General features: G+C 54.4%; 1 protein-coding gene across 1 annotated transcript in view; it reads left to right on the forward strand.

Moving 5' to 3' along the window:
• The window catches only part of PKD2L1 (polycystin 2 like 1, transient receptor potential cation channel), a 47460-nt gene that overhangs the window by 12718 nt on the left and 9950 nt on the right, over nucleotides 1–24792 (forward strand). The window contains exons 5-8 of the mRNA XM_060240954.1: nucleotides 2774–2998; nucleotides 7228–7456; nucleotides 11159–11329; nucleotides 11816–11997. Of these exons, the coding sequence (XP_060096937.1) occupies nucleotides 2774–2998; nucleotides 7228–7456; nucleotides 11159–11329; nucleotides 11816–11997 (807 nt within the window). The remainder of the gene's footprint in view (nucleotides 1–2773; nucleotides 2999–7227; nucleotides 7457–11158; nucleotides 11330–11815; nucleotides 11998–24792) is intronic.

A 24792-nucleotide genomic window follows, 5' to 3' on the forward strand; every position in this document is an offset into this window, starting at 1 on the left:
GCGCTGCTTTGAAATTTCTGATTCTAGGATTGGCTTTTGCAATCATAATGGCACCCCCTCCCCCCCAGAACAGATGGAGAACCACTGTGGCTTCCGTGACCGAGTCACTCCATCTCCTTTTGAGCCTTCCTCTTTTCCTGCCGCCTTCAGCTCTTCCTAGCAGGATTGCCTTTACAGTGACTCCTCTTCTCAGAATGTGGCCAAAGTACAAAAGCTTCATTTGGGTCATTTTAGCTTCTAGGGAGAGGTCAGGCTTGATTTGGTCTGGAACCCACCAGGTTGCCTTTATGACAGTCTGTGGCAAAAAAAAATGCTATGGGATAAGTTTGTTTGTGGGATATTAGGGTGGAAGAATGCAAACTTACTTTCTTCTCTTATGGTACTTGATATGCTAGAAGACACTTGCTTGTTGATATGAAACAGAAAGAAGCTACAAACGTTTTTGCATTGGAATTTTTAAAAAATCTATGATTCCAGCCTCTGTCAGCAGCAGACCAGTGCTAAGGTCTCTGGCACCCCAGGCCGGCCCCCACCCCCGCCTGCCCTGCCGCTCCACCCATGGGGAGGGCAGGCGCAGTGGTAGTGGTGCAGCAGGAGACAGCTGGGTGGGCTCCAGGCTGTGGGTGAGCAGCACTGCCCAAGAAGGCTGAGCAGGGGCTGTGGGACAAGCGGCACCTCTGAGAGCGCACTGTGCATGCACAGTTTACTTGCAGCCCCTGCTCAGCCTTCTTGGGTCTGCCTGAGAAAGCTGAGTGTGGGCTGTGGGCAAGCGGCACATGCACTCTTGGAGGCACTCCGAGATTCCCTATGAAGGGCAGTCTCTGAGAGTGAACACCTCACCCCAACTCAGCCTTCCCAGGTCTGTGCTTTTAATGGAAGCACAGGCCCAGGATGACTGAGGGGGGGGGCAGCATGTGCACTTGGAACCTGCCCTCCCTTGCCATGGTAGCCTTCTGAGGCAAGGGAGAGCAGCCTCCGAGTGCCTCTGTGGCCAGGTGGCGGCCTAGACAGCTGCCTACCCAGCCTACTCGGACATGCTGGCCCTGGTCATCAGGCAATAAAGGTAATGACCGGTTACTTGCAGGCTGGATAAGAGCCTTGGACAGGCCAGTTCTAGCCCTCAGGCGGTATATTTGACATCCCTGGATTCGTCCATAAGAAATACGAAAGCAGTGGCTGTCCATGTGGCATTTTTAAAGTCCAAAGCAAATTCTTATATTCTCAGTACTAATAAGTATCCCGAATGAAGAAGCAGGATCCATTTCTTGTGAGAGATGGAGAGAGGGCCAAAGTAGACATTCCATCAGCCACAGCAAATCTGTGGCCAGAGAAGAATTTGGCCATTTGCAAAAACGCCACATGGGTCCCCATCCCTTCCAAGGGCCAGAACAGCTTCCTGGTGACTGCTTCAGTACTGGGAAAGCCACACAGGAGGACAAGATCACCTGGTCCCCTCGTGCCATAGGTCCAGTCAGGATTGGGCCCTTGTGGCATTTTTTTTATAATGCCCAAATTCTAAAATGACCATGATAGCCATGGGCGGGATCTGTGGCCACCATAACATCTTGTCTGGCTCAGGGACTTTGCACTTTGACAGCACTGAAGTGAAGCCTTCTGCCGCTTCTATCTAATTGTGAGAGAATTCATTCCGCATATGCTCAGAGGTATTTTACATTATTGATTCTCGTCTTTGTCTCTCTGTGTGCATGCACTTGCATGCCTGGAAGTCATGTTGACCTCTGGTGACCCTTGCTGGGGCTTGGATGTTTTTTCAGAGAGGGGGCTTAATAGGCCAGCTTCCGCATCCCTTCCAAGTACTTGCCTGGGTCAGCCCTGCTTCGCTTCCAAGATCTGACCAGATCAGGCTTGCTGGGCTATCCAAGTCAGAGTGGTATTTTACAGCATTAACAAGTCCCATTAAATCAGTTGCCACTATTACATATTTCCTCAACCCATGAAGGCTATTTGGAAACTTCAGCTGAGCCAGATTTCAGAAGCTCTCCTAATATCGTGTTTCCCCGAAAATAAATTTGTTTTTTCTCAAGAAGACGCACGAGGGCTTCTTTTCAGGGGATGTCTTATTTTTTATTAAGTAAGATACAACACTCTACATTTATTCAAATACAGTTAAGTCATCTTCTGGGACATTGTCATCATAACTCTCCAGGCCCGGAATTCCATCCTGAATTTTTTGCGATGCCCATCACTAGGTCTTATTATCGGGGTAGGGCTTATATTTAACAAATGCATAGAAATCCTGCTAGGGCTTATTTTTTGGGTAGGTCTTATTTTCAGGGAAACAGGGTAGTTCTACAAATTGCTTTATGGGATCATTTCAAGATAACTGATATTTAGCCTCAAAGCCCTCAATAGACCATGTCTGGAATACTGGAGGGAGCTCTGGAAATGACTTGACTGTCTTCAGCCCAAACTCTCTCTCTCTCTCTCTCTTGTCCGGTGCCAAAACCTTTTAAAGGATAAAGTCTTAGTCCAGAGGCACTTTAAGACCAACAAAGTTGAAGTCTGGCTGTAAGCTAGGTGAAGAAATGTGCATGCACACAAATGTTTCTGCCCAGAATAAAAGTCTGTTGCCCTCAAAGGTGCCACTGGACTCAAACTTTGTTCTGTTGCTTCAGACCAACACAGCTATGGAGCTGAATCTATCTTTTAAAGGGTGTTCACCCTCTGCACCCATAACATGCAGGACCTAGAATTTACTTCCTGCCCTTCATCTCTCTCTCTCTCTTTCCCTTTCCCTGCTGCGCTTCTGCAGGTGGCAGTACCAAACAGAGGAAGAGCTTGACGGTTCGTCTCACTGGGGCAGATTGACGAGTTACAGTGGAGGAGGGTATTACGAAGACCTGAGGATGACCCGGGTGGAAAGCATTGCAGCTCTTCAAGTCTTGAAAGAGAACTTGTGGCTGGATCGGGGAACGCGTGTGATTTTTATTGACTTCTCAGTTTATAACGCCAACATCAATCTCTTCTGCGTGCTCAGGCAGGTGGCTTCCTGGCTGGCCTGTCCAGCTTTAATGTTTGGTCCTTCAAAGCAACAAGAGGGCGTGAATGTCAGATAGCAGAGTGCTTGGTTTCCTCCCCTGCAGAGCAGGGAGCTTTCTGGAATATGGGGTGCCATGGGGGGAAAGCCTTTTGGCCCCTTTTGGGGAGATGGCACTAGTAGCTGTGGAGGAAGGAAGGATTCTGACACCAGTACTCATCAGGACCCACATCTTGCTGAGGGGAGGAAAGAGCTGTGGCTCAGCAGTAAAGGATGAAGTCAGAGATGATGGGAAAGACCTTTCTCTGCCTGAGACTCTGGAAAGCTGCTGCCAGAGAAGACAACACTAACTGTGATGGACCAAGGGTCCCATTCGGTAAAAGGTAGCTTCATGTCTGGCAGGGCTCATGGGCAGGCCTGTAGCCAGAAAATTCCAGATGGGGGGGTCCACAGGAAAAAATTTTTGGATGGAGGGCCCCCCCTCTGGCAGCACCCGCTCTGGCCCCGATCTCCGCACCGCTCTGGTGGCCCCGCCCCCTCCGCACAGCACCTTCCCCTCCCTCCCACCCACCCACCCTTCCAACTCACCAACGCAGCAAAAGAGTGAAGAGCGGGCATTTCTGCCACTCCCTTTCCCTGCTAGTTAGAGGGGTGGGGGGAGATGAGAAACTGGCTTTCATTCATGAAAGGGGCGCATGGGTGTAAGTTTGGGGGAACCCTTCCAGGTTGCGGGAGTGGGGGGAAGCTGCAGGAAACCTCTGAACTCCCCATCTCAAGCCTCGCAGGGAAGCCTCTCTTTAATCCCAGCCAGGTTCTTACACCGGCTTTCCAACACGTTCAGCAAGTTCAGCACTAGGGCGGCCAGCACAGAACTTGCTGGAAAGCTGACATACGAACTGCTGGCCCCTGCTTTCCCCACCGACCGCGTGATCGGTGGGGGGGCCTTGAAAGAGCCCCTGAAGCCTGCTCTTCACTCTTTCGCCAGGCTGGTGAGTTGGGTGGGAGGGAGGGGGAGGCGCCCGCGGAGTGGGGGGGCCACCAAAGCGACGCAGAGAGAGTGGGGGCCGGGGAATGGAGGGGCCATAAAGGTTCAAGGAGGGGCATGCCCCCCCATGGCTACGGGCCTGCTCATGGGAGACATTTGCAGCAGTCAAACTTTAAGGAATGAGGTCCCACCTCCCTTGGCTACCTGTATGAGATGTTTTGCCATCCCAGTTTTAGGGTGTGTGTTGCCAAAGGGACTGTGAGGTGCTGTTGTTCCATCCTCAGCTGAAGGGATTTAGCAGTGCCTTCTGGGGGGGGGGTCTGGGGGGGCTCCTGGAGGGATTCAGGGCAAACAAGCAGCCGTCTGTTGTGCTGCAGCCCGCAGCTTAGCCAGTTGGCTCTTTATGCAAACTGCTCCCTTTTTGTCTGAGGTGCCATTTCTCCATCATGTCTTCCTATTGCCCAAATCCCTGCCTGTGTGTGTTCTTAGGGCCAGAGCAGGAGTAGACTGAGAAGTGAAAGTGGCCCTGGGACAAGCTGAGCTGAGCAGCCCCCGCAAGCCAGCACTTTAGGGGCTGTTAAACTTCATGGCAACGACAGTGGACATTGGCTCCCCGTTTGCTCCTTCCAACCAAATGGCAGCAGTTCAGGAGGAGGCAAATAGTGAGCAGGCTTCTGTGACCAATGGAGGCAAGTGGCCCAGAGTAGCTGGGGCATGGCCACCACCAGCAGCCCGCCAGAAACATTCCCTGCAAGTTAAGTGGCCAACTGCCCCTGGGCCGGGCTGATGCAGCCCCAGGCAGCAGTCGGCATTTCCACATTGCTGGTAGCCTGCTCTGGCTGGTCTGGGATCCCATGCTCGGCCACAGTGGCACAGGCCAGGCAGAAGGAGGTTTTCGGCATTCTCATCTTCCTCACTTGACTCTCCTATTCAGGGTATTTCCCTGTTCTACACCTTTTGCTCCCTCTAGTGATCAAATAGATATCTCATTGCTTTGTGCCCAGCATATATCTCCCTGCAGATTTAAACTACGGTGTTTTATGCCAGGCATAAAACAATCCGATATCGAACTGACAACTAGATGGAGCAAAACACTGGCAGAACAGAGGGGGAAACCCACTTCTCCCCCCAAGTAACAGGACCATCTAAGTGAAGAAAATGAGAACTGGGGAAAGACTTGTGTCTCTTCTTTGACTTCCATGTGTGTTTTCCCTGTCCTAGCTTCAAGATGCTGGGGGACCAGAGGACCAGGAGTAAGCTAAGCACTCCCCTACTCTCCCTCCAGCTTACCCCACCTTCCCCCATTTCCAGCCCCTTAAGCCAGTGTAGATATGGCATCATCAGTTTTATGCTGATGTCAATTTATGATTTACAGCATTGGGAGAGAGCTGGAATGAGCTCCCAGCACTTTTTAGATAGGCAGCATGCAGCACCCTGATTTGGAGCATTGTTAACCCTTCTCTCCTGCCCTCAGCACTCTGTTCTCACTCCAAATGGTCCCACGGAGCAGACAGATGGCTGCCAGTAAAGGCAGCTGGAAGTTTGTCTGAAGAGGGTGTGAGGCAAGCGGGCTTGCTTTGGGTCAGGAAAATGACATGTGAGGAAGGCTTAAACCACCTGCCTTTGTGGCCTAGTCCCAGGGTTACTTGGACTGCCAGTAGGGTTGCCAACTCCTAGGTGGTGAAAATACACAATAGGCTACACAGAGGAATGAAGTTGCAACCAAATAAAACAAACCACTCTGAGAAAAGTGCTATTACAAAATATAATTCATATGAGGAAAAGAGTGCATTTCAGCAACTCATAGGGCGTTTTCGCACTGACCTTCAAGTGGCGCGACCACCCTCTTCACAGCGGAGGATCTGCGCGGATTTCGCACAAGAAGCGCTGGAGCACCCAAAAGAGCCGGCGACTTCCGTCGCGAAACCCGCTCAAACGGAAACCGCCAAGAAGCAGGAAAACGTTTGAGCGGCTTTTGCGACGGAAGTCGCCGGCTCTTTTGGGTGCTCCGGCACTTCTTGTGCGAAATCCGCGCAGATCCTCTGCTGTGAAGAGGGTGGTCGCGCCACTTGAAGGTCAGTGCGAAAACGCTCATAATTTTACATACCGCATGTGCATACTTATGCACATACATACACCATTGTGCAAATAGTCCAAAACATGATGGATTTATGATGTTTTGGACTATTTGCACAATGGTGTATATATGTGCATAAATATGCATATGTGGTATGTAAAATTATGAGGTTGCTGAAATGCACTCTTTTCCTTGTATGAATTATATTTTGTAATAGCATTTTTCACAGAGTGGTTTGTTTTATTTGGTTGCAACCCTTGGGGGTTGTAAATTTCCCACTATTACAACTGATCTCCAGGCAACATCAATCAGTTCCTCTGGAGAAAATGGCCACTTTGGAAAGTGGACTCTATGGCATCGTGCCCCACTGAAGTCCCTCCCCGAAGCCTATTCAGGGAGGACACCCAACCACTAATGGCCTGGTCTCATGAAACCACATGGTTTGAGGGTTACCAACTCCAGGCCCCAGAAGGTAGGACCAGAACCAATGGGTTGAAATTAAATCAAAAGTGTTTCCGACTCAACATTAGGAAGAACTTCCTGACAGAGAGATTCCTCAGTGGAACAGGCTTCCTCTTTGGGAGGTGGTGGGCTCTCCTTCCTTGAAGGTTTTTCAACAGAGGCTAGATGGCCATCTGACAGCAATGAAGATCTTGTGAATTTAGGGGGAGGTATTTGTAAGTTTCCTGCATTGTGCAGGGGGTTGGACGAGATGACCCTGGAGATCCCTTCCAATTCTATGATTCTAAATCCCTGGAGATTTGGAGATGGAGCCTGGGGAGGGTGGAGTGACCATAATGCCATTCAGTGCACCCTCCAGAGGAGCTATTTTCTCCAGGGGAACTGAGCTCTGTAGTCTGGAGATCAGTTGTAATTCTGGGAGCAGTCCTATTCCCAACTTTGGGGCTGGGGATATCTCCAGGCCTCACCTGGAGGTTGGTAACCCTGTTTGTCATTTGGCTGCCCAGTGGTCATACCTGTCCTCTTCCCTCCTGCCTCTCTCCAACTTTTTCTTCTGCCTCACCAGCCAGCATTTTCTTTTTGCTATTTCCTCACATTCTGTGTCAGTGGAGCCTTGCCAATTGCCATCCTATTCAGATGTGCCTGAAGGGAACCCGCAGCAGTGTCAGCATTTCCCAACACCTCCTTTTCCCTGCTGCCGCTTAGGTTGGTGGTTGAATTCCCGGCCACTGGTGGAGCCATCCCCTCGTGGCAGATCCGAACAGTCAAGCTCCTCCGGTATGTCAGCACTTGGGACTTCTTCATTGTGGCCTGTGAAATCATCTTCTGCGTCTTCATCTTCTACTACGTCATAGAAGAAATTTTGGAACTGCACATTCACAAGCTTCGGTACTTCACCAGCATCTGGAACATCTTGGATATAGTGGTCATCTTGGTGAGATGAGATTTCTGGCCATTTGTAGTAGGAGAGAGGAAGAAGAGGGAGGGAGAGGAAGGAGGTGGATTGCAAAGAAACAAACATGCAAACACCTGTGAGTTAGTGGGTTAGTTAACCTATTCCCTATGGGGCAGACTCATAGGGTGGAGCACTCAGGAGGCCTGTGAGAGAGACAGGCACACTAGGGAGTCTTCAAAAAGCCCCCCTCTCCAGATTCAGCCCACAAGGGCAAGGGGGGATGACCTTGGTCGGCCTTTGCAGGATTTCTGAAAGTGTTCTAGGAAGCTGTAGTGTGGAAGTTGTACTTGTAACTGGACAGGGGGAGTGGAAGGATTAAGGTAATGTAAGAATGTCCTGTGGCCCCGTAGGTAAAAGATTTACCAATTTGTGTGAAAAAGAACATGCAAGGAAAAGCCAATTGGGGGCAGCCCTGGTGCCAGGCTAGGAGGCAGGCCTGGAGTGGGCTGTAGTCTCTCTCTCTCTCTGACTGCTGTCAGTTGTAGGCTGAGAAATTCCAGGATATTTGCGGGGGGGGGGGGGGGGGTAGAACCTGCAGCGGGCAGGGTTTGGTGAGGGGCCTCTACAATGCCCCAGAGTCCACCCTTCAAAGCAGCCATTCTCCCCAGATCTCTGTAATCTGGAGATCAGTTGTAATTCCAGGAGATCCCCAAGCCTCACCTGGAGGCTGGCAACCTATTAACAACCTCTTTTTAAAAAATAAACCTTCCTTCTTAGCTTTAGCCCGCTGCAGAAGGGCTTGGATCCAGGAAAGGCCAGACAGTGGGAGGCTTGTAAGAGGGAGGGCAGCAACCCAGAGGAGAATTGTTTTTATTATTAGAGAAATAAGCTTGTTAGCTTACTGGGAGCTCTTGCCACAGTTTCTGGTGATTCCTAGAGTGACCACTTTCATTTCCAGGTAGCTCTAGGAATTGCCAGAACTTCCTGTAAATAGAGGAGGTGTTATTTTTCTTTCCCATTCTCTTCCAGTGACAGGTCCTGGTCAGGGTGGGGGGAATCCCCTAATCCCCTAAGCAGGCACCATTTGCTACGCTTCACTTTGCATGACAGAACAGTGTGATAGTGGGGAAAACCAGAGGCCTCATGCAAGTGCAGGTGCCAGCGTTGCCATCTTCCAGGTGGGACCTGGAGAATTCCCAGAATTACAGCAGGGAAACTACACAAGCCAGTCTCCCTCAGTTTTCTTTTTAAATAAAAAGCAGCCTCAAGAGACAGCAAGTTTGAGAGGAAAAACTGGAGAGGGTGTTGATCTTTTTCCACTGGCCCATTCCGCCCCCCCCCCCCCATTCAGAAACCATGCTTTCACGATGCTTCCTCCTCATACAGATCCTAATATGAATGTTTTGCAAGATGTGTTCCTGGGACCAGAGTATTCCCACAATTTAAGAGCTACTCAACAGGCTCAATATATCAGCTCCACAGGGCTTCCCTACTGCCAGCTCCAGGACCCCCATGTCTTCTGTGAAGAAATTCAGTGGCACAGCAAGATCACCACTGGTGAAAGTGCCATCAAGTCACAGCAGTCTTGCAGTCACCCCTTGTGACCCTCCTTGGCTTCTAAGGTCTGAGGAGATCAGGTTCGCCTGGGCTGTCCTGGGTTCCTAATGAGAGAGCCAGTTTGGTGTAGTGGTTAAGTGTGCAGACTCTTGTCTGGGAGAACCGGGTTTGATTCCCCACTCCATCTGCACCTGCTAGAATGGCCTTGGGTGAGCCATACCCATCGCAGGAGTTGTCTTTGAAAATGCAGCTGCTGTGGGAGCCCTCTCAGCCCCACCCACCTCACAGAGTGTCTGTTGTGGGGGGGAAAGATATGAGATTGTAAGCCGCTCTGAGTCTCTGATTCAGAGAGAAGGGCGGGGTATAAATCTGCAGTCTTCTTCTTCCTTACATTTGCAAAAGCAGAATTTGAACTGACAAGTTGCAAGCAAAACGCCATTGGCGAAGTAAAATTCTTTACTCTGTGAGCCAAAATGCCCTCAAAACGAGGCTGGGGAGCTGTCAGGTGGGCACGTGGCTTAATCAGGATCCTTTACCTGTGGATACAGGATTCCACGTCCAGAAATTAATGCTTAAAAATATTAGGGACTCTAATTAAGTAAAACAATTAAAATTTATTCCAGAAAAATATAGGCTTCCATACAAGATAAAATACTCATAAAATCATACATACAGTCCTAAGAAAAATAGAGAGAGAGATAGGGAAACACATGGGTAGATGAACAGGGTGATATTTACCGAACGAGAGCCAGTTTGGCGTAGTGGTTAAGTGTGCGGACTCTTATCTGGGAGAACCGGGTTTGATTCCCCACTCCTCCACTTGCACATGCTGGAATGGCCTTGGGTCAGCCATAGCTCTGGCAGAGGTTGTCCTTGAAAGGGCAGCTGCTGTGAGAGCCCTCTCAGCCCCACCCACCTCACAGGGTGTCTCTTGTGGGGGAGGAAGATAAAGGAGTTTGTGAGCCGCTCTGAGACTCTTCAGAGTGAAGGGCGGGATATAAATCCAATATCTTCTTCTTCTTCTTCTTCTTCTTCAAGGAAGGCTCCAACGGCGACGAGCGAGGAAGTGGGAGAGGGGACCCGAAACTTGGCCTTAGAATCGGGGATGGATCTAGACAGTGGAATTGGGATACTGCTAGAAGCACACCTGTGGGTAGCTAGTCCACAGGTTATAAGGACTATCTTGAGTCCTTAGGGGATGGGAGGTACTAGGGAGGAGGAAGGTTGTCAGCTGATGGATGACCTCCCAAAAAGGGGAGGCTTCGCAGTGACCATAAGAGCTGGACTACTGCGATAGCCAATAGAAAGTTCATTGGTGGCACCTAATTGGGTGCCCATTCCTGACCAATGAATAGGCTTGGGTCCTGGATACCTAAGTGAACTTTCAGGTTGAAATGGACCAGGGTGGGGGTGCTCCAAGGGGACAGCATAGAGAAGAATGGGGGAAATCACTGGGTGGAGATGTGCTTGAGTTTATCACACTTATCTAAGAGGGTGACAATAGAGGGCCAAATTGTTATCTAAGGTAACACTCGGTTTACACAAAGGAACTTGGCTCTGGCTGAAGATGGTCGTGGGGTGGGTCGATTGCCTACAATCACAGGTGACATCTAGCGAGTACATGAGCCGTTCGCTTAGCTGGAATGGAGTCTGGCCTGGTAGGAAGATGGCTGCGTGTGGTGTTAGCCCTGCACAATGGATTCCATGGTCACTGCTTCAAAACCGTTTGCCTGGATAGCTCCTGGCGGCGCAGTCTCCTCCGCTCCACGGCCGAGATGGACGTCATACAGAATGGCGGAAAGCCCTCTGTTCTCCTGGTGGGCGCTCTTGTACCAGTCTCAAGTGCCTTCGTAGCATTATGGCTGCTAGTACTGCATAAGTCCCTTTCGCCCCTGCATAGGTTCACTCACACTCTCTGGCCAGATGTGGGTGAGCTACTTCTCCAGGTGCTCTGGCAACCAAGTTGGTGATTACGATGTTCTGTAAGGGGTTTTCCCTCACAATTCTGCTGGGTGTAAAGGAACAGAGAGAGGGGGCTCATCACCATGCAGAGTTGTATTGGGATGACAAGGCCTGAGCCTGGGTGACAGAGGGTGGATCTTCATTGTCCCCATAAGGCCTCTGGAAACCCTTAGCAGAAACCTCTCTGCTGAACTGCCACTGAATCCCAACCCTTTCCCTCAGCTTTCTATTGTAGCCATTGGATTCCACATCTTCCGCACCATGGAAGTCAACAGGCTGATGGGGCAGCTACTGAAGAATCCCAGTATTTATGCCGACTTTGAGTTTCTGGCTTTCTGGCAGACCCAGTACAACAACATGAATGCTGTCAATTTATTCTTCGCCTGGATCAAGGTAGCTTTCTGGATCCCTTAACCCCACCACCACTATGCTCTGCCTGTTGTAGGTGGTTTGGGCCACTGTTGGGGTGAGAGGGCTCAGATCTTTATTCCCCATATTGATGGAAAACTGAAGGGGCACTGAGAAGAACTCCTTCACCAAGGTCTGGGTTTGGAATGTTGCAGGTGATATGCAAGACCTCTGCTTAGGATCTTCAAGAGCTGTTGCCAGTCAGAGTAGACAGTACTGACATTGATAGACCAAAAATGTATCAGGATAAATAACAGATAAGAGCAGCTTCATGTATGTTCAGGAGCCATGGATCGATGACAAAGTGTCTGTCTGGCATGCTGAAGGTTCAGTCCCCAGAATCTCCAGTGGAAACCTTGGAGAGACACTGCCCATCACAGTGGACAACACTGTCCATGGTCTGGCTCAGAAGAAGGCAGTTTCATATGTGATCAGGTGGGCTTTAATTTGCTTCTGTCTTTTCTCCCCTAGATATTCAAATACATCAGTTTTAACAAAACCATGACCCAGCTCTCTTCCACACTGGCTCGCTGTGCCAAGGACATCCTGGGCTTCGCTATCATGTTCTTCATTGTCTTCTTTGCCTACGCACAGCTGGGATACCTTCTTTTTGGGACCCAAGTGGAAAACTTCAGCACCTTTGTGAAATGCATGTGAGTGTGCTCCCTCCCCTTCCCTCCCTCCCTCCCTCTCAGAGGTCTCAGTCATGCATTAGCTGCAATGATGCAAGCATGGCAGTGAGTATAATAATAATTTCAATAATTATCCATCTTCAGTGATCCACTTCAGCTCCAACAAATAGCTAATGAGTGAAACTGGTCTATACAATCTCATGTCACTGTCTGCTTTATCTAAGTTGTATAAAATTATAACAAACAATTAACATTTCATATCACATAGAGTTGGGAGTGAGCAGTGAAGTGGCCAAATTTGCGGATGACACTAAATTGTTCAGGGTGGTGAGAACCAGAGAGGATTGTGAGGAACTCCAAAGGGATCTGTTGAGGCTGGGTGAGTGGGCGTCAACGTGGCAGATGCGGTTCAATGTGGCCAAGTGCAAAGTAATGCACATTGGGGCCAAGAATCCCAGCTACAAATACAAGTTGATGGGGTGTGAACTGGCAGAGACAGACCAAGAGAGAGATCTTGGGGTCATGGTAGATAATTCACTAAAAATGTCAAGACAGTGTGCGTTTGCAATAAAAAAGGCCAACGCCATGCTGGGAATTATTAGGAAGGGAATTGAAAACAAATCAGCCAGTATCATAATGCCTCTGTATAAATCGATGGTGCGGTCTCATTTGGAGTACTGTGTGCAGTTCTGGTCGCCGCACCTCAAAAAGGATATTATAGCATTGGAGAAAGTTCAGAAAAGGGCAACTAAAATGATTAAAGGGCTGGAACACCTTCCCTATGAAGAAAGGTTGAAACGCTTAGGGCTCTTTAGCTTGGAGAAACGTCGACTGAGGGGTGACATGATAGAAGTGTCAGGTCTTTGGTGCCCCTCCCGGTCCCCCGGCGTCGCCGTTGCCCCACCCGGGCACTCTGGGGCGTTCCCCGGAGGTCTCAGAAACAGGGGGGTGGGCACTGGGTTACTTCACCGCAGGCCCCCGTTCCCTCCTGGCTGTGCTATGGCTCCTGTCCCTCTCTCTCGCAAGGCAGCCTCTTTGCGCATCAGCCAGCTCTCCTCAGCGACCTCCTCCCTCCCTCCTTTTATGCTTCCCGACCCGTCCTCCCCCCTCCCAGGACCTGCCCCTCTCTGGCTCCTCCCCCCTTCAAAGCCCCAGACGCCCAGGAGAGGTGCGTCGGGGCCGGGCTGACTGGGCGTGCCTCGGGCGTCCCAGCCCTCAGCGGCGTGCTGCAAGGGAGCGTCTCGTGCTGCGACGAGCTGAATGGCTCTCCCTCTTGCTCTCCGGCGTCTTGCCCCGGCCAGACCTCACGGACTCGAAGCCGGGCTCGCCGTCTGGGAGGCGCCGCTCGGGTGGCTGCTTTCGCCCCGTCAGTCGAGGTGAGGGGTGGGGCCTCCACAGGGGCTTGGAGAGGTGGGGGGGGCTCTTGGGGCGATGCCGGGGGCTTGGAGCGGCTGGCAGGCGCCGGGGGGTCTCCTCCGCGCAGTCCCTGCCCGGGCTGGGCGGGACACACACACACCCCCCCCGTGTCCCTTGCTTCTCCGCATCCTCCTCGAAGACCCGGGAGAGGTAGTCGGCCACGCGGTGGTGGGCCCCGGCTTGATGGTGCACTGTGAAAGAAAAGGGGAGAAGAGACATATACCAGCGAAGGACTCGGTCATTGGAGTCCTTCATCCTCGACATCCACAGCAGGGGGGCGTGGTCCACCACCAACCGGAAAGGGTTGTTGGTGAGGTAGAATTTCAATGCCCCGACGGCCCACTTGACCGCCAGGGCCTCCTTTTCTACGGTGGAGTACGCCCGCTCGGCGGGCAGGAGCTTGCGGCTGATGAATAGGACCGGGCGTTCGTCCCCAGGGCCCCCCTGGAGCAGGGCTGCCCCGATACCGGTCCCCGAAGCATCTGTGTGCAACACAAAGGGCTGGGAGAAGTCCGGGTTTCTCAGCACGGGGTCTCGGGAGAGGCTCGTACGCAGTGCCTCAAACGCTGCGTCTTGGGCTGGCCCCCACTGGAGGACGTTCGGGCACGCCTTCCGCAGGCAGTCCGTCAACGGGGTGGCCACTGCCGCAAAGTTGGGGATAAATTTGCTGTAATAGCCCGCGAATCCCAAGAAGCGCCGTAGCTGCTTCTTGGTGCGCGGGCGGGGCTGCTGCTCCAGGGTGACGACCTTCTCGGGCAGGGGTCGGAGTTGGCCTTTCCCTACCAGGAACCCTAGATATTTTAGCTCCTGGAAGCCGAGGCGGCTTTTCCGCGGGTTAGCGTGGAGCCCGGCGGCCTGCAGGGCGTGGAGTACCTGGCGGAGGTGGAGCAGGTGGGCCTCCCAGGTGGGACTGCACACCACGATGTCGTCGATATAGGCCCGAGCGAAACCCTCGCATTGGGCTAGGGCCTTGTCCACCAGCCGCTGGAATGTGGCCGCAGCCCCATTCAAGCCAAAGGGCATGCGCTTGAATTGGAACAAGCCTTGTGGGGTGGCGAAAGCGGTCTTTTCTCTGTCGGCCGGGTGCATGGGCACCTGCCAATAGCCCTTGGTGAGGTCCAGGGCGGAGAGGTACCGGGCCTCCCCCAGCTGGTCGATTAGGATATCGGCCCGCGGCATCGGGTAGGCATCGAATTTGGCCAGTTTGTTCACTTCCCGATAGTCCACACAGAAGCGCACGCTGCCGTCGGGCTTTGGCACCAGGACCACCGGGCTGCGCCACTCACTCTGTGATGGTTCGATGACGTCGAGGCGCAGCATCTCCCTTACCTCCCAGGCGATCACGTCCCAGCGCTTCTGTGGGACGGGCCTCCACCGGGCGCGTGCCACCTGGCCTGCAGGGGTTACTACCCGGTGCTTGACCAGGGTGGTCAGGCCCGGCTGGTCGGAGAATACCGTCGGGCACTCGGCCAGGACCTTCTGCAGCTCCTGTCGCTGGCTGGGGGTGAGAGCGGCGTCCAACACCGGGCCTCCCCCGGCGCCCCCCGCGGTCGTCCAGGGCAGGGTTCCGTCCGGGAGCTCGCCCGGATCTTCGGCCACGAGCCCCTGCTCCGGCTGCGCCTCCCGCCGCACCCAGGCCTTTAGGCTGTTCACATGGAGGGTCTTCCTTTGGCGAGCACGAGGCCCGCACTGGACCTCGTACGTCAGGGGACCCAGGACTCGGGTGATTTGGAAGGGTCCCCGCCACGGGTCCCCCTGGCTCTGGCCCATCGCTCCCCTGTGGACCAGGACATCGTCTCTCGCCTGGAACCCGCGGGCCCTAGCGCCCTTGTCATAACGCCTCTTCTGGACCTCCTGGGCCTGTGCGAGGTTCTCCCGGGCCTCCCGCCGCACGTCTTCTAGGCGTCCCTGCAGCTGCCTGACGTACTCCTCCGGGGCCTCTCCCGGCACTGCTCTGCCTTGCACCCACCGCTCTCCGAGCAGGCCCAGGATGCCCCGGGGTTGCCGCCCGTACAGCAGCTCGAACGGGGAATACCCCAGGGATGCCTGGGGCGTCTCTCGGATGGCAAAGACCAGCGGGTCCACATAGAGGTCCCAGGCAGTGGGGTGGTCATATGCTGTCTTCCTCAGCATGGCCTTCAGGGTCTGGTTCATCTGCTCCACCAGCCCGTCAGTCTGGGGGTGGTGGACGGAGGTGAAGAGCTGCTTGATGTGCAGCGCCTGGCACACCTGCCGCATGAGGCTCGCCGTGAAGGGTGTGCCTCGGTCTGTGAGTATCTCCCGGGGCAACCCCACATGTGCGAAATAGTGCATCAAGGCCCTGGCCACGCCCGCGCTCTTCATGGTGGGCAGGGGGATAGCCTCCGGGTACCGGGTGGCGTAGTCCATGAGGACCAGGATGTAGCGGGCCCCACGAGGGGTGCGGGGTAGGGGCCCGACAAAGTCCATAGCCACTCGTTCGAACGGGACCCCCACTATGGGCAAGGGGGCTAGGGGGGCTTGCGGCTCGGCCCTAGACGCGAGGCGTTGGCAGATACCGCAGGAGCGACAGTAGGCCTGGACCTCCCGGGCTACGGAAGGCCAGAAGAAGTTGGCTAGCACCCGGGTCAGAGTACTCTTCACCCCCTGGTGGCCCGCCCATTGGTGGTCGTGGGCGCCCTTCAGGACCTCGGGCCGGTACCTGTGAGGGACCAACAGCTGCTTCCCGGGGCCCAGCCGCCCTTTTACCTCTCTGAACCACACGCCCTCTTCCCGGATGATTCGAGGGAGGCGCCGGCTCCGGCGCTCGTCTACAACCACCCCGTCTCGGACTGCTTCGTGCCGCCGCAGCGCCTCCAATTCTTCGTCTTCGGCCTGAGCCTCCACGAACTGCGGGTCCGCCGGCCACGCCTTTCGGCCACCCGCCACGGGACGTTCTGCGTTGGACGGGCCCTCCCCGGGGTCGCTGTCCTCTGTCTCCCCAGCGGGGGCGGCGTCATCATAACCGGCCCCGGCAGGCTGGCCTGGTCGGCCGGGGTTGGCTGCTTCCACTACGTCGCCAAAACGCGGAGCGTCCCGCCCGAGCAGTATTGGGTAGGGCAGGCTGCTTACTTTGGCGACCGGCACGCTCCAGTAGCGGCCTAAGTATTTCAGTGGGATGGACACCACCGGGCTTCTTTCGATGTGCCCATGGACGCACCGGATGGCGGCGGTGCGGATGACAGGCAGCGGGGCGGGCACCAAGTGGGCTCGTATCATAGACAGCGAGCTGCCGTTGTCGACCATGGCCTGCAGTTGCCGCCCTCCCAAGGACACCGGGATCGTCCAGGGGGGGGGGGGGCGAGCCCCCACCTCAGCCGTCTGCCAGGACTCTTCCCAGCTCACGTCGCACTCCATCAGGGGGCACTCGCGTTTGAGATGGCCCCACTGGCCACAGGTGAAGCAGGGCCCTATGTCTCCTGCTGGACGGCGGGCCTCCGGCGGCGGGTGCCCCTCCTTCTCCCCCTCGCGGCCTCCGGGGCGTAGACCAAGTCCGGGTAGCGCCGGGCGTGCTCCGGGCCTCCACCACCCCGGCGTGGCACGGGCCGGCGGCGTCCGCGCCCGGCCCCCCCCGGTCTCCGGCCCCGGGCGCCCTCCCGGGTGTCGCTCCTGGGGCGGCCCGTCCGCCGGGTGGGGGCAAGCCCTTCCCTGGCTTGCCGCCCTCTGCGCGGAAGGGCAGGCCGCGGTGGTCGGCGGCCTGAAAGTTCTCCCACAGCTCCTGGACCTCGCTGAGACGGGTTGGCTTCCAGCAGGCCACCCAATGGCGGGTACGCGGCGGCAGCACCTGCAGCAGCTGCTCCACTACCACCAGCTCCACGATGCGCCGCCCGTCGCTGGTGGTGGGGTTGAGCCACCGGGTGGCGGCATCCTTGAGGGTCGCTATTGCTGAGCGTGGTCGCGTCTCCCCCGTAGGCAGCCAGGAACACAGCTTCTGGCGGTGGGCCTCAGGCGTGATCTCCAGGCGGTCCAGGATGGCTGCCTTGAGCGCTGTATAGTCCGCCGCCTGAGCCCGCTCCAGGGCCTTCATGGCAGCTTGGGCCTCCCCGGTCAGGTAGGGTCCCAAAATAAAGGCCCACTGCTCTCTGGGCCAATGAGCGGCCTCAGCCACTCGCTCAAACGCTTCCAGGTATGCCTCGACATCGTCCTCCGCCCCCAGCTTCGTTAGAGGGGGCCAGGGGCTCCTCCCGGCGCCGAATGGTGTTGGCCCCGCCGGCTCCGGGCGGGCGAGGAGCGCCTGGTGAAGATCCCGCACGAGGGTGGCTTGGGCCGCCGTCTGCTGCTGGGTGACCTCCCGTAGGAGCTGCGCCTGGTGGTCTGCGAGCCACTGCCCAAACTGGGCCAAATCCACGGCGGTCCGCCCCACGTGTATCACGGAGTCCTCACTTGACTCGTCCGTCGACGACTCGCTGGACTCCGGCTCAATGGTTGGTGTCGCCACTCGGCTTGAGTGCCACCCGGGCGGGGCCGGAATATGGGGGCGTGGTCGTCCTAGGCTCGGGAGAGTGCCCGCCTCCTCCACCACGTTGTCAGGTCTTTGGTGCCCCTCCCGGTCCCCCGGCGTCGCCGTTGCCCCACCCGGGCACTCTGGGGCGTTCCCCGGAGGTCTCAGAAACAGGGGGGTGGGCACTGGGTTACTTCACCGCAGGCCCCCGTTCCCTCCTGGCTGTGCTATGGCTCCTGTCCCTCTCTCTCGCGAGGCAGCCTCTTTGCGCATCAGCCAGCTCTCCTCAGCGACCTCCTCCCTCCCTCCTTTTATGCTTCCCGACCCATCCTCCCCCCTCCCAGGACCTGCCCCTCTCTGGCTCCTCCCCCCTTCAAAGCCCCAGACGCCCAGGAGAGGTGCGTCGGGGCCGGGCTGACTGAGCGTGCCTCGGGCGTCCCAGCCCTCAGCGGCGTGCTGCAAGGGAGCGTCTCGTGCTGCGACGAGCTGAATGGCTCTCCCTCTTGCTCTCCGGCGTCTTGCCCCGGCCAGACCTCACGGACTCGAAGCCGGGCTCGCCGTCTGGGAGGCGCCGCTCGGGTGGCTGCTTTCGCCCCGTCAGTCGAGGTGAGGGGTGGGGCCTCCACAGGGGCTTGGAGAGGTGGGGGGGGCTCTTGGGGCGATGCCGGGGGCTTGGAGCGGCTGGCAGGCGCCGGGGGGTCTCCTCCGCGCAGTCCCTGCCCGGGCTGGGCGGGACACAAGTTTACAAGATAATGCATGGGATGGAGAAAGTAGAGAAAGAAGTACTTTTCTCCCTTTCTCACAATACAAGAACTCGTGGGCATTCGATGAAATTGCTGAGCAGACAGGTTAAAACGGATAAAAGGAAGTACTTCTTCACCCAAAGGGTGATTAACATGTGGAATTCACTGCCACAGGAGGTGGTGGCGTCCACAAGCATAGCCACCTTCAAGAAGGGGTTAGATAAAAATATGGAGCAGAGGTCCATCAGTGGCTATTAGCCACAGTGTGTGTGTGTGTGTGTATATATATATATATATATATATATATATATATATATATATATATATATATATATATATATATATATATATATATATATTTGGCCGCTGTGTGACACAGAGTGTTGGACTGGATGGGCCATTGGCCTGATCTAACATGGCTTCTCTTATGTTCTTATGTTCATATTTACACTCAATGAAATTGCTGAGCAGTCAGGTTAGAACGGATAGAAGGAAGTACTTCTTCATCCAAAGGGTGATTAACACAGGGAATTCACTGCCTCAGGAGGTGGTGGCGGCTACAAGCATGGACAGCTTCAAGAGGGGATTGGATAAACATATGGAGCAGAGATCTATCGGTGGCTATTAGCCACAGGGTATAGATGGAACTCTCTGACTGGCACAGTAATGCTACGTATTCTTGGTGCTGGTGGGAGAGCTTCTAGTGTCCTGGTCCCATTGGTGGACCTCCTGATGGCACCTGGTTTTTTGGCTGTGTGACAGAGTGTTGGACTGGATGGGCCATTGACCTAATCCAATGTGACTTCTCTTATGTTTTTATATCAGCTCTTATCCTGGAGATATCACCATTATAATAAATGCAGAAATTATTCCTAAACAGGAACACATTCAATACTGACACATTGATGGTTCCCGTTAAAACCCTGAAGAATTGTAGGGTTTCAGTGGGAACCATCAATAGGTCAGTTTGCAAAATTGTAACCTAATGCATGGTAACAATATTGAATGTGTTGCATTCCTGATTAGGATTAATTTCTGCAAAATAAGAGTTTATATGAAAAATCCAAGAACTGCTATCTTGGATTTGATTCTCACCAACAAGGAAGAATGGATTGAAGAAGAAGTGGAAATAGTGGGCACTCTGGGCAGTAGTGACCATGTGATTTTGGAATTTACAGTCTTAGGGAAAGGAAAAGCTATATGTAGTCAGACTTATAGGTTGGACTTCAGAAAGGCAAACTTCAATAAACTTAGAACTATGCTGGGTAAAATCCCATGGTCAGAAATGCTTAGGAGGAAGAGGGTTCAGGAGGGGTGGGAGTTTCTTAAAGCGAAATACTGAAAGCGCAATCACAGACGATTCCTATGAAGCCATTGGCTCCATGAACAGCTCTCTAAAGACTTGAGAAATAAAAAAAGACTCCTTTAGGAATTGGAAGGAGGGCCTTATAACCAAGGATGAATATAAACAAATCACCAGTGCTTGTAGAGAAAAAGTTAGGAAAGCTAAAGTTCAGTATGACCTTAGGCTGGCCAAAGATGCTAAAAACAACTGTAAGAGTAAGAAAAAGAGCAAGGACATGATAGGCCCATTGCAAGGGCAAGCAAGTGAAATTGTAACGGGTAATGAAGAGAGGGCGGAACTGCTCAATTCCTACTTTTCCTCAGTCTTCTCTTCTGAGGGAAACAGTGCTCAACATGGCAAAAACGGAACATATAAGGAGGGTATGAAGTTCCAACCTAGAATCAGCATAGGGGAGTACATAAACACCTAGTTTCTTTAAATGAAACTAAATCCCCAGGGGCAGATGAATTGCATCCAAGGATTCTAAAAGAGCTTGTGGATGTAATTTCTGAGCCTCTGGCTATTATTTTTGAGAATTCTTGGAGAACAGGAGAGGTGCCAAAAGACTGGAGGCGGGCGAATGTTGTTCCCATCTTCAAGAAGGGGGAAAAAGAGGATACGGGTAACTACCGACCCATCAGCTTGACGTCTATACCTGGAAAATTTTAGAACAAATCATCAAACAGTCGGTCCTGGAACATTTAGAAAGAATGGATGTGATTACTAAGAGCCAGCATGGTTTTCTTAAGAACAAGTCATGTCAGACTAACCTGATCTTTTTTTGAGAAAGTGACTACCTTGCTGGATCAGGGGAATGCTGTAGACATCGTTTATCTTGATTTAAGTAAGGCTTTTGATAAGGTTCCACATACTATCCTTGTTGACGAGTTGGTAAAATGTGGTTTGGATCCTGCTACCATTAGGTGGATCTGTAACTGATTGACAGATCACACCCAAAGAGTGCTTGTGAATGGTTCCTCATCCTCTTGGAGAGGAGTGACAAGTGGAGTGCTTCAAGGATCTGTCCGGGGACCTGTTTTGTTCAACATCTTTATCAATGATTTGGATGAAGAAATAGAGGGAATGCTTATTAAATTTGCCAATGATACTAAATTGGGAGGGGTTGTGTCATGGGCTGGGGCCAGGCCAGGCAAAGTCCAGGGGCAGTCCAAGGTCTGTAGCTGGGTAGCAAGGAGGGTCCAAAGCGCCAAAACCGAATCACAGTCCACGTATCGTAGGTCAGAGGTTCAGAAGCCGAAGTCAGGGGGTCCAGAAGTCAATGCCAGAGTCAGGGGGTCCAGAAGCCGAAGTCAGAAGCCGAAGTGGATGCTAGAACGTCAGGTAAGTGACTAGTTGCTTCCACAAAGCCTTCTCTCAACGCCCACAGCTATATAGCCCTCTGCTGTCTGTTGCCCATTTGGGCTAATTGCTGACTCAGAGGGCAGCCAGGATCCTGCTGAGATTCAAGCACCCTCACTCCTAGAAGGGCCAGAATCCTTTCAAAACTCAGGGCTCGGGGAGCGTCTTGCTCGTGAGCGTGCCGCCCTCCTCCAATCCCTGAGGTCCTGACGAAGGCGGTCACGCACACGAGCCACCCGAGAGGGCGAGGCAGGGGGGCTTGGATCTTCTCCAGCAGGAGGCAGGGGCACTGGTGCAGGTGGCAGGGGCACAGTTTCTTCTGCAGGCTCGGCTTCTTCTGCAGGGCCCCCAGCACCCATGACACTATCCCCCCCCAGGGCCCCCCTCCGTCGAAGGGCCTGGGAGGTCGGGCTGGTCGGTGTGGAATTGCTGCACCAAGTCCGGGGCATGAAGGTTGTCCACGGGCTCCCAAGACCGGTCTTCCGGGCCGTATCCCTCCCAGTCCACAAGGTACTGGAGGCCTCCACGATGGTACCAGGAGTCCAGGATGTGGCGCACCTCATATTCTTCTTCATCATCCACCAGCACCGGTGGTGGTGGCGGTGGGGAAGGAGGCCGAGCTGGGTCAGGGGGTGCAGCCGGGACAAGGAGGGAGCGATGGAACACAGGGTGAATGCGTAGGTGGGGTGGCAACTGGAGCCTGAAGGCGACGGGGTTTACTTGTTCCATGACGGGGTAGGGTCCAATGAACCACGCATCCAGCTTGTGAGACCGACCAGGCCGGCGCAGGTAGCGAGTTGAGAGCCACACATGATCCCCCGGCTGCACTGGAGGGCCCTCTTGCCTCTTCCGGTCCGCAGCCAGTTTATATGCCTCCTTGGCCCGCTGTAGCTGCTCTCGGAGCAAGTCTTGGCTGGCACGGAGTTCTTGCAGGTAGGCATCAACGGCGGGGACATTCATGGGTGGCAGGATTGCTGGGAAGAACCGAGGGTGGTACCCATAGGTTGCAGCAAACGGGGTCATTTGGGTGGATGAATGGACCGCGTTGTTGTACGCAAACTCCGCTAGGGGCAACAGGGTGGTCCAGTCATCCTGCTGATGACAGGTGTAACAGCGGAGATATTGCTCTAGCGTGGCATTGGTGCGCTCCGTCTGACCATCCGTCTGTGGGTGGTAGGCCGAGGACAGGTGCACTTGAGTACCCAGGCTGGAATGGAGGGCTTGCCAGAACTGAGAGGAGAACTGGGGGCCCCGGTCTGAGATTAAGTGGGCTGGGAGTCCGTGCAGACGAAAGATGTGTTGCAGGTAGAGCTGGGCCGTCTCCTGAGCTGTGGGAAGTTTCGGGCACGGAATGAAGTGGGTCATCTTTGTAAACAGGTCGACGACCACTAAGATACAAGTCTGACCCTTGGATCGCGGAAGTTCTGTGATGAAGTCCATTGAGATGGTATCCCAGGGTCCTGAGGGTGTGGGCAAGGGCTGTAACAATCCTGGGGGTTTGGCTGGGATGTCTTTGGCCCGTCGGCAGACGTCACAGGAATTGACATAACGGGCAACATCGGAGCGAACTCGTGGCCACCAGAATTCCCGTGTCAGCAAGTGGGTGGTCTTATGCTGTCCAAAATGCCCAGCGGGTAACGCGTCATGGGTCAGGCGTAGCACTTCTGCCCGCAAGGGCCCGGGCGGCACATAGAGGCATTCGCGGTGTAGCAAGAGGCCGCCTCGAGTCGTGAACTCGCCTGTTGAGCCATCTTGGAGTGCCTGGAGGTGTTGCTGGACCCAGGGATCATTGGCCTGGCTAGCACGAATGTCCTCCACAAGTGCTGGTGAAGTGGAGGTGGCTGCAAACACTGAGGGTGGCAGGATGGGAGCAGCAGGCGCGGTCTCAGTTGAAGCAGGGGCATATTCCGGTTTCCGCGAGAGCGCATCGGCTTTCCGGTTCTGGGTATGGGGGATGTAGGTGATCCTGAAGTTGAAGCGGGAGAAGAATAGGGACCACCGGATCTGGCACTGGTTGAGATGGCGGGTGGTCTGGAGATGCTCCAAGTTCCGGTGGTCGGTGAGCACTTGGACAGGGTGGCGAGCCCCTTCAAGGTAATGTCTCCAAACCTCAAAAGCCGCTTTGATCGGGAGCAACTCCCTCTCCCAGATGGTATAGTTCCTCTCTGCAGCAGTGAGCTGGCGCGAGTAATAGGAGCAGGGCTGGAGTGGCTGGGATGGCTCCTCGCGCTGGGACAGCACTGCTCCTAGGGCCACGTTGGAGGCATCAGCTTCCACCGTAAAGGGAAGCTGGGGGTTGGGGTATCTCAGGAGTGGCCCGGTGGCGAAGCGGGTCTTCAGGGTGGAGAAGGCGTTATCGGCCTCTGGGGACCAGTGGAAGGGTTCTTTGGGGTGGAGTAGTTGAGTCAGGGGCGTGGTCAGGGATGCATAGGCCGGAATGAATTGCGGATAGTAGTTGGCGAAACCAAGGAACCGCTGCAGGTCCTTGCGATTCTGAGGAGCCTGCCAGGTCAGGACCGCTTCCACTTTTCTGGGGTCCATGAGTATTCCCTGCGGTGACACAATGTGACCAAGGAACTCAACGGAACGCAGGTCAAAGTCGCACTTCTCCAGCTTGGCGTAGAGGCCGTGGGCTCGTAGGCGCTGCAGGACCTGGCGAACGTGCTCGGCGTGCTGGGCAGGATTGCAGGAGTAAATCAGGTTGTCATCTAGGTATATGATCATGAAGCGGTCGAGCAGGTCCCGGAATACATCATTCATGAACCTCTGGAAGACAGCAGGGGCGTTGGTCAGTCCGAAGGGCATCACCAGGTGCTCGTACTGCCCGTATCGCGTCCCAAACGTGGTCTTCCACTCATCTCCGGGCCGTATGCGCACAAAATTGTACGCTCCACGGAGGTCCAGCTTGGTGTAGATTTGGGCCCCCTTTAAGTGATCCAAGAGTTCAGGGATCAGTGGTAGAGGGTACCGGTCGCGGATGGTGATCTTGTTCAGGGCCCGGTAGTCATTGCACAGCCGGAGCTCCCCACTTTTCTTCTTCACGAAGAGGACTGGGTCAGACAGGGGAGAGGTTGAGGGTTGGATGAATCTGCGTTTCAGGTTCTTGTCCAGGAAGTCTCGCAGAGCTGCCAGCTCAGGCTCTGACATTGGGTACAGACGCCCCACCGGGAGTGGTGCCCCAGGTACCAAATCAATGGCACAGTCATAGGGCCGGTGAGGGGGAAGCTGATCAGCTCCTGTCTCTTCAAAGACATCGGCGAAATCTGCATACTTCTGAGGGAGCTGAGGACCACCACTCGGGATGCCAGCTGCTAGAGTGGTGGGAGGAGTCAGATGGGGGCATGGGTCTCGGAAGCGTAGTTCCTGCTGGGCCCAGTCCACGATGGGGTTGTGCAGCTTCAGCCAGGAAAGGCCTAGAATCAGCGGGAAGCGAGGCATGCGGGCGACATCAAACTGCAGCTGTTCTTGGTGCTGCTGGACGTGGAACGTGATGG

Source organism: Heteronotia binoei, chromosome 6 (assembly GCF_032191835.1).
Source record: "Heteronotia binoei isolate CCM8104 ecotype False Entrance Well chromosome 6, APGP_CSIRO_Hbin_v1, whole genome shotgun sequence".
NCBI classification, from domain to species: Eukaryota; Metazoa; Chordata; class Lepidosauria; order Squamata; family Gekkonidae; genus Heteronotia; species Heteronotia binoei.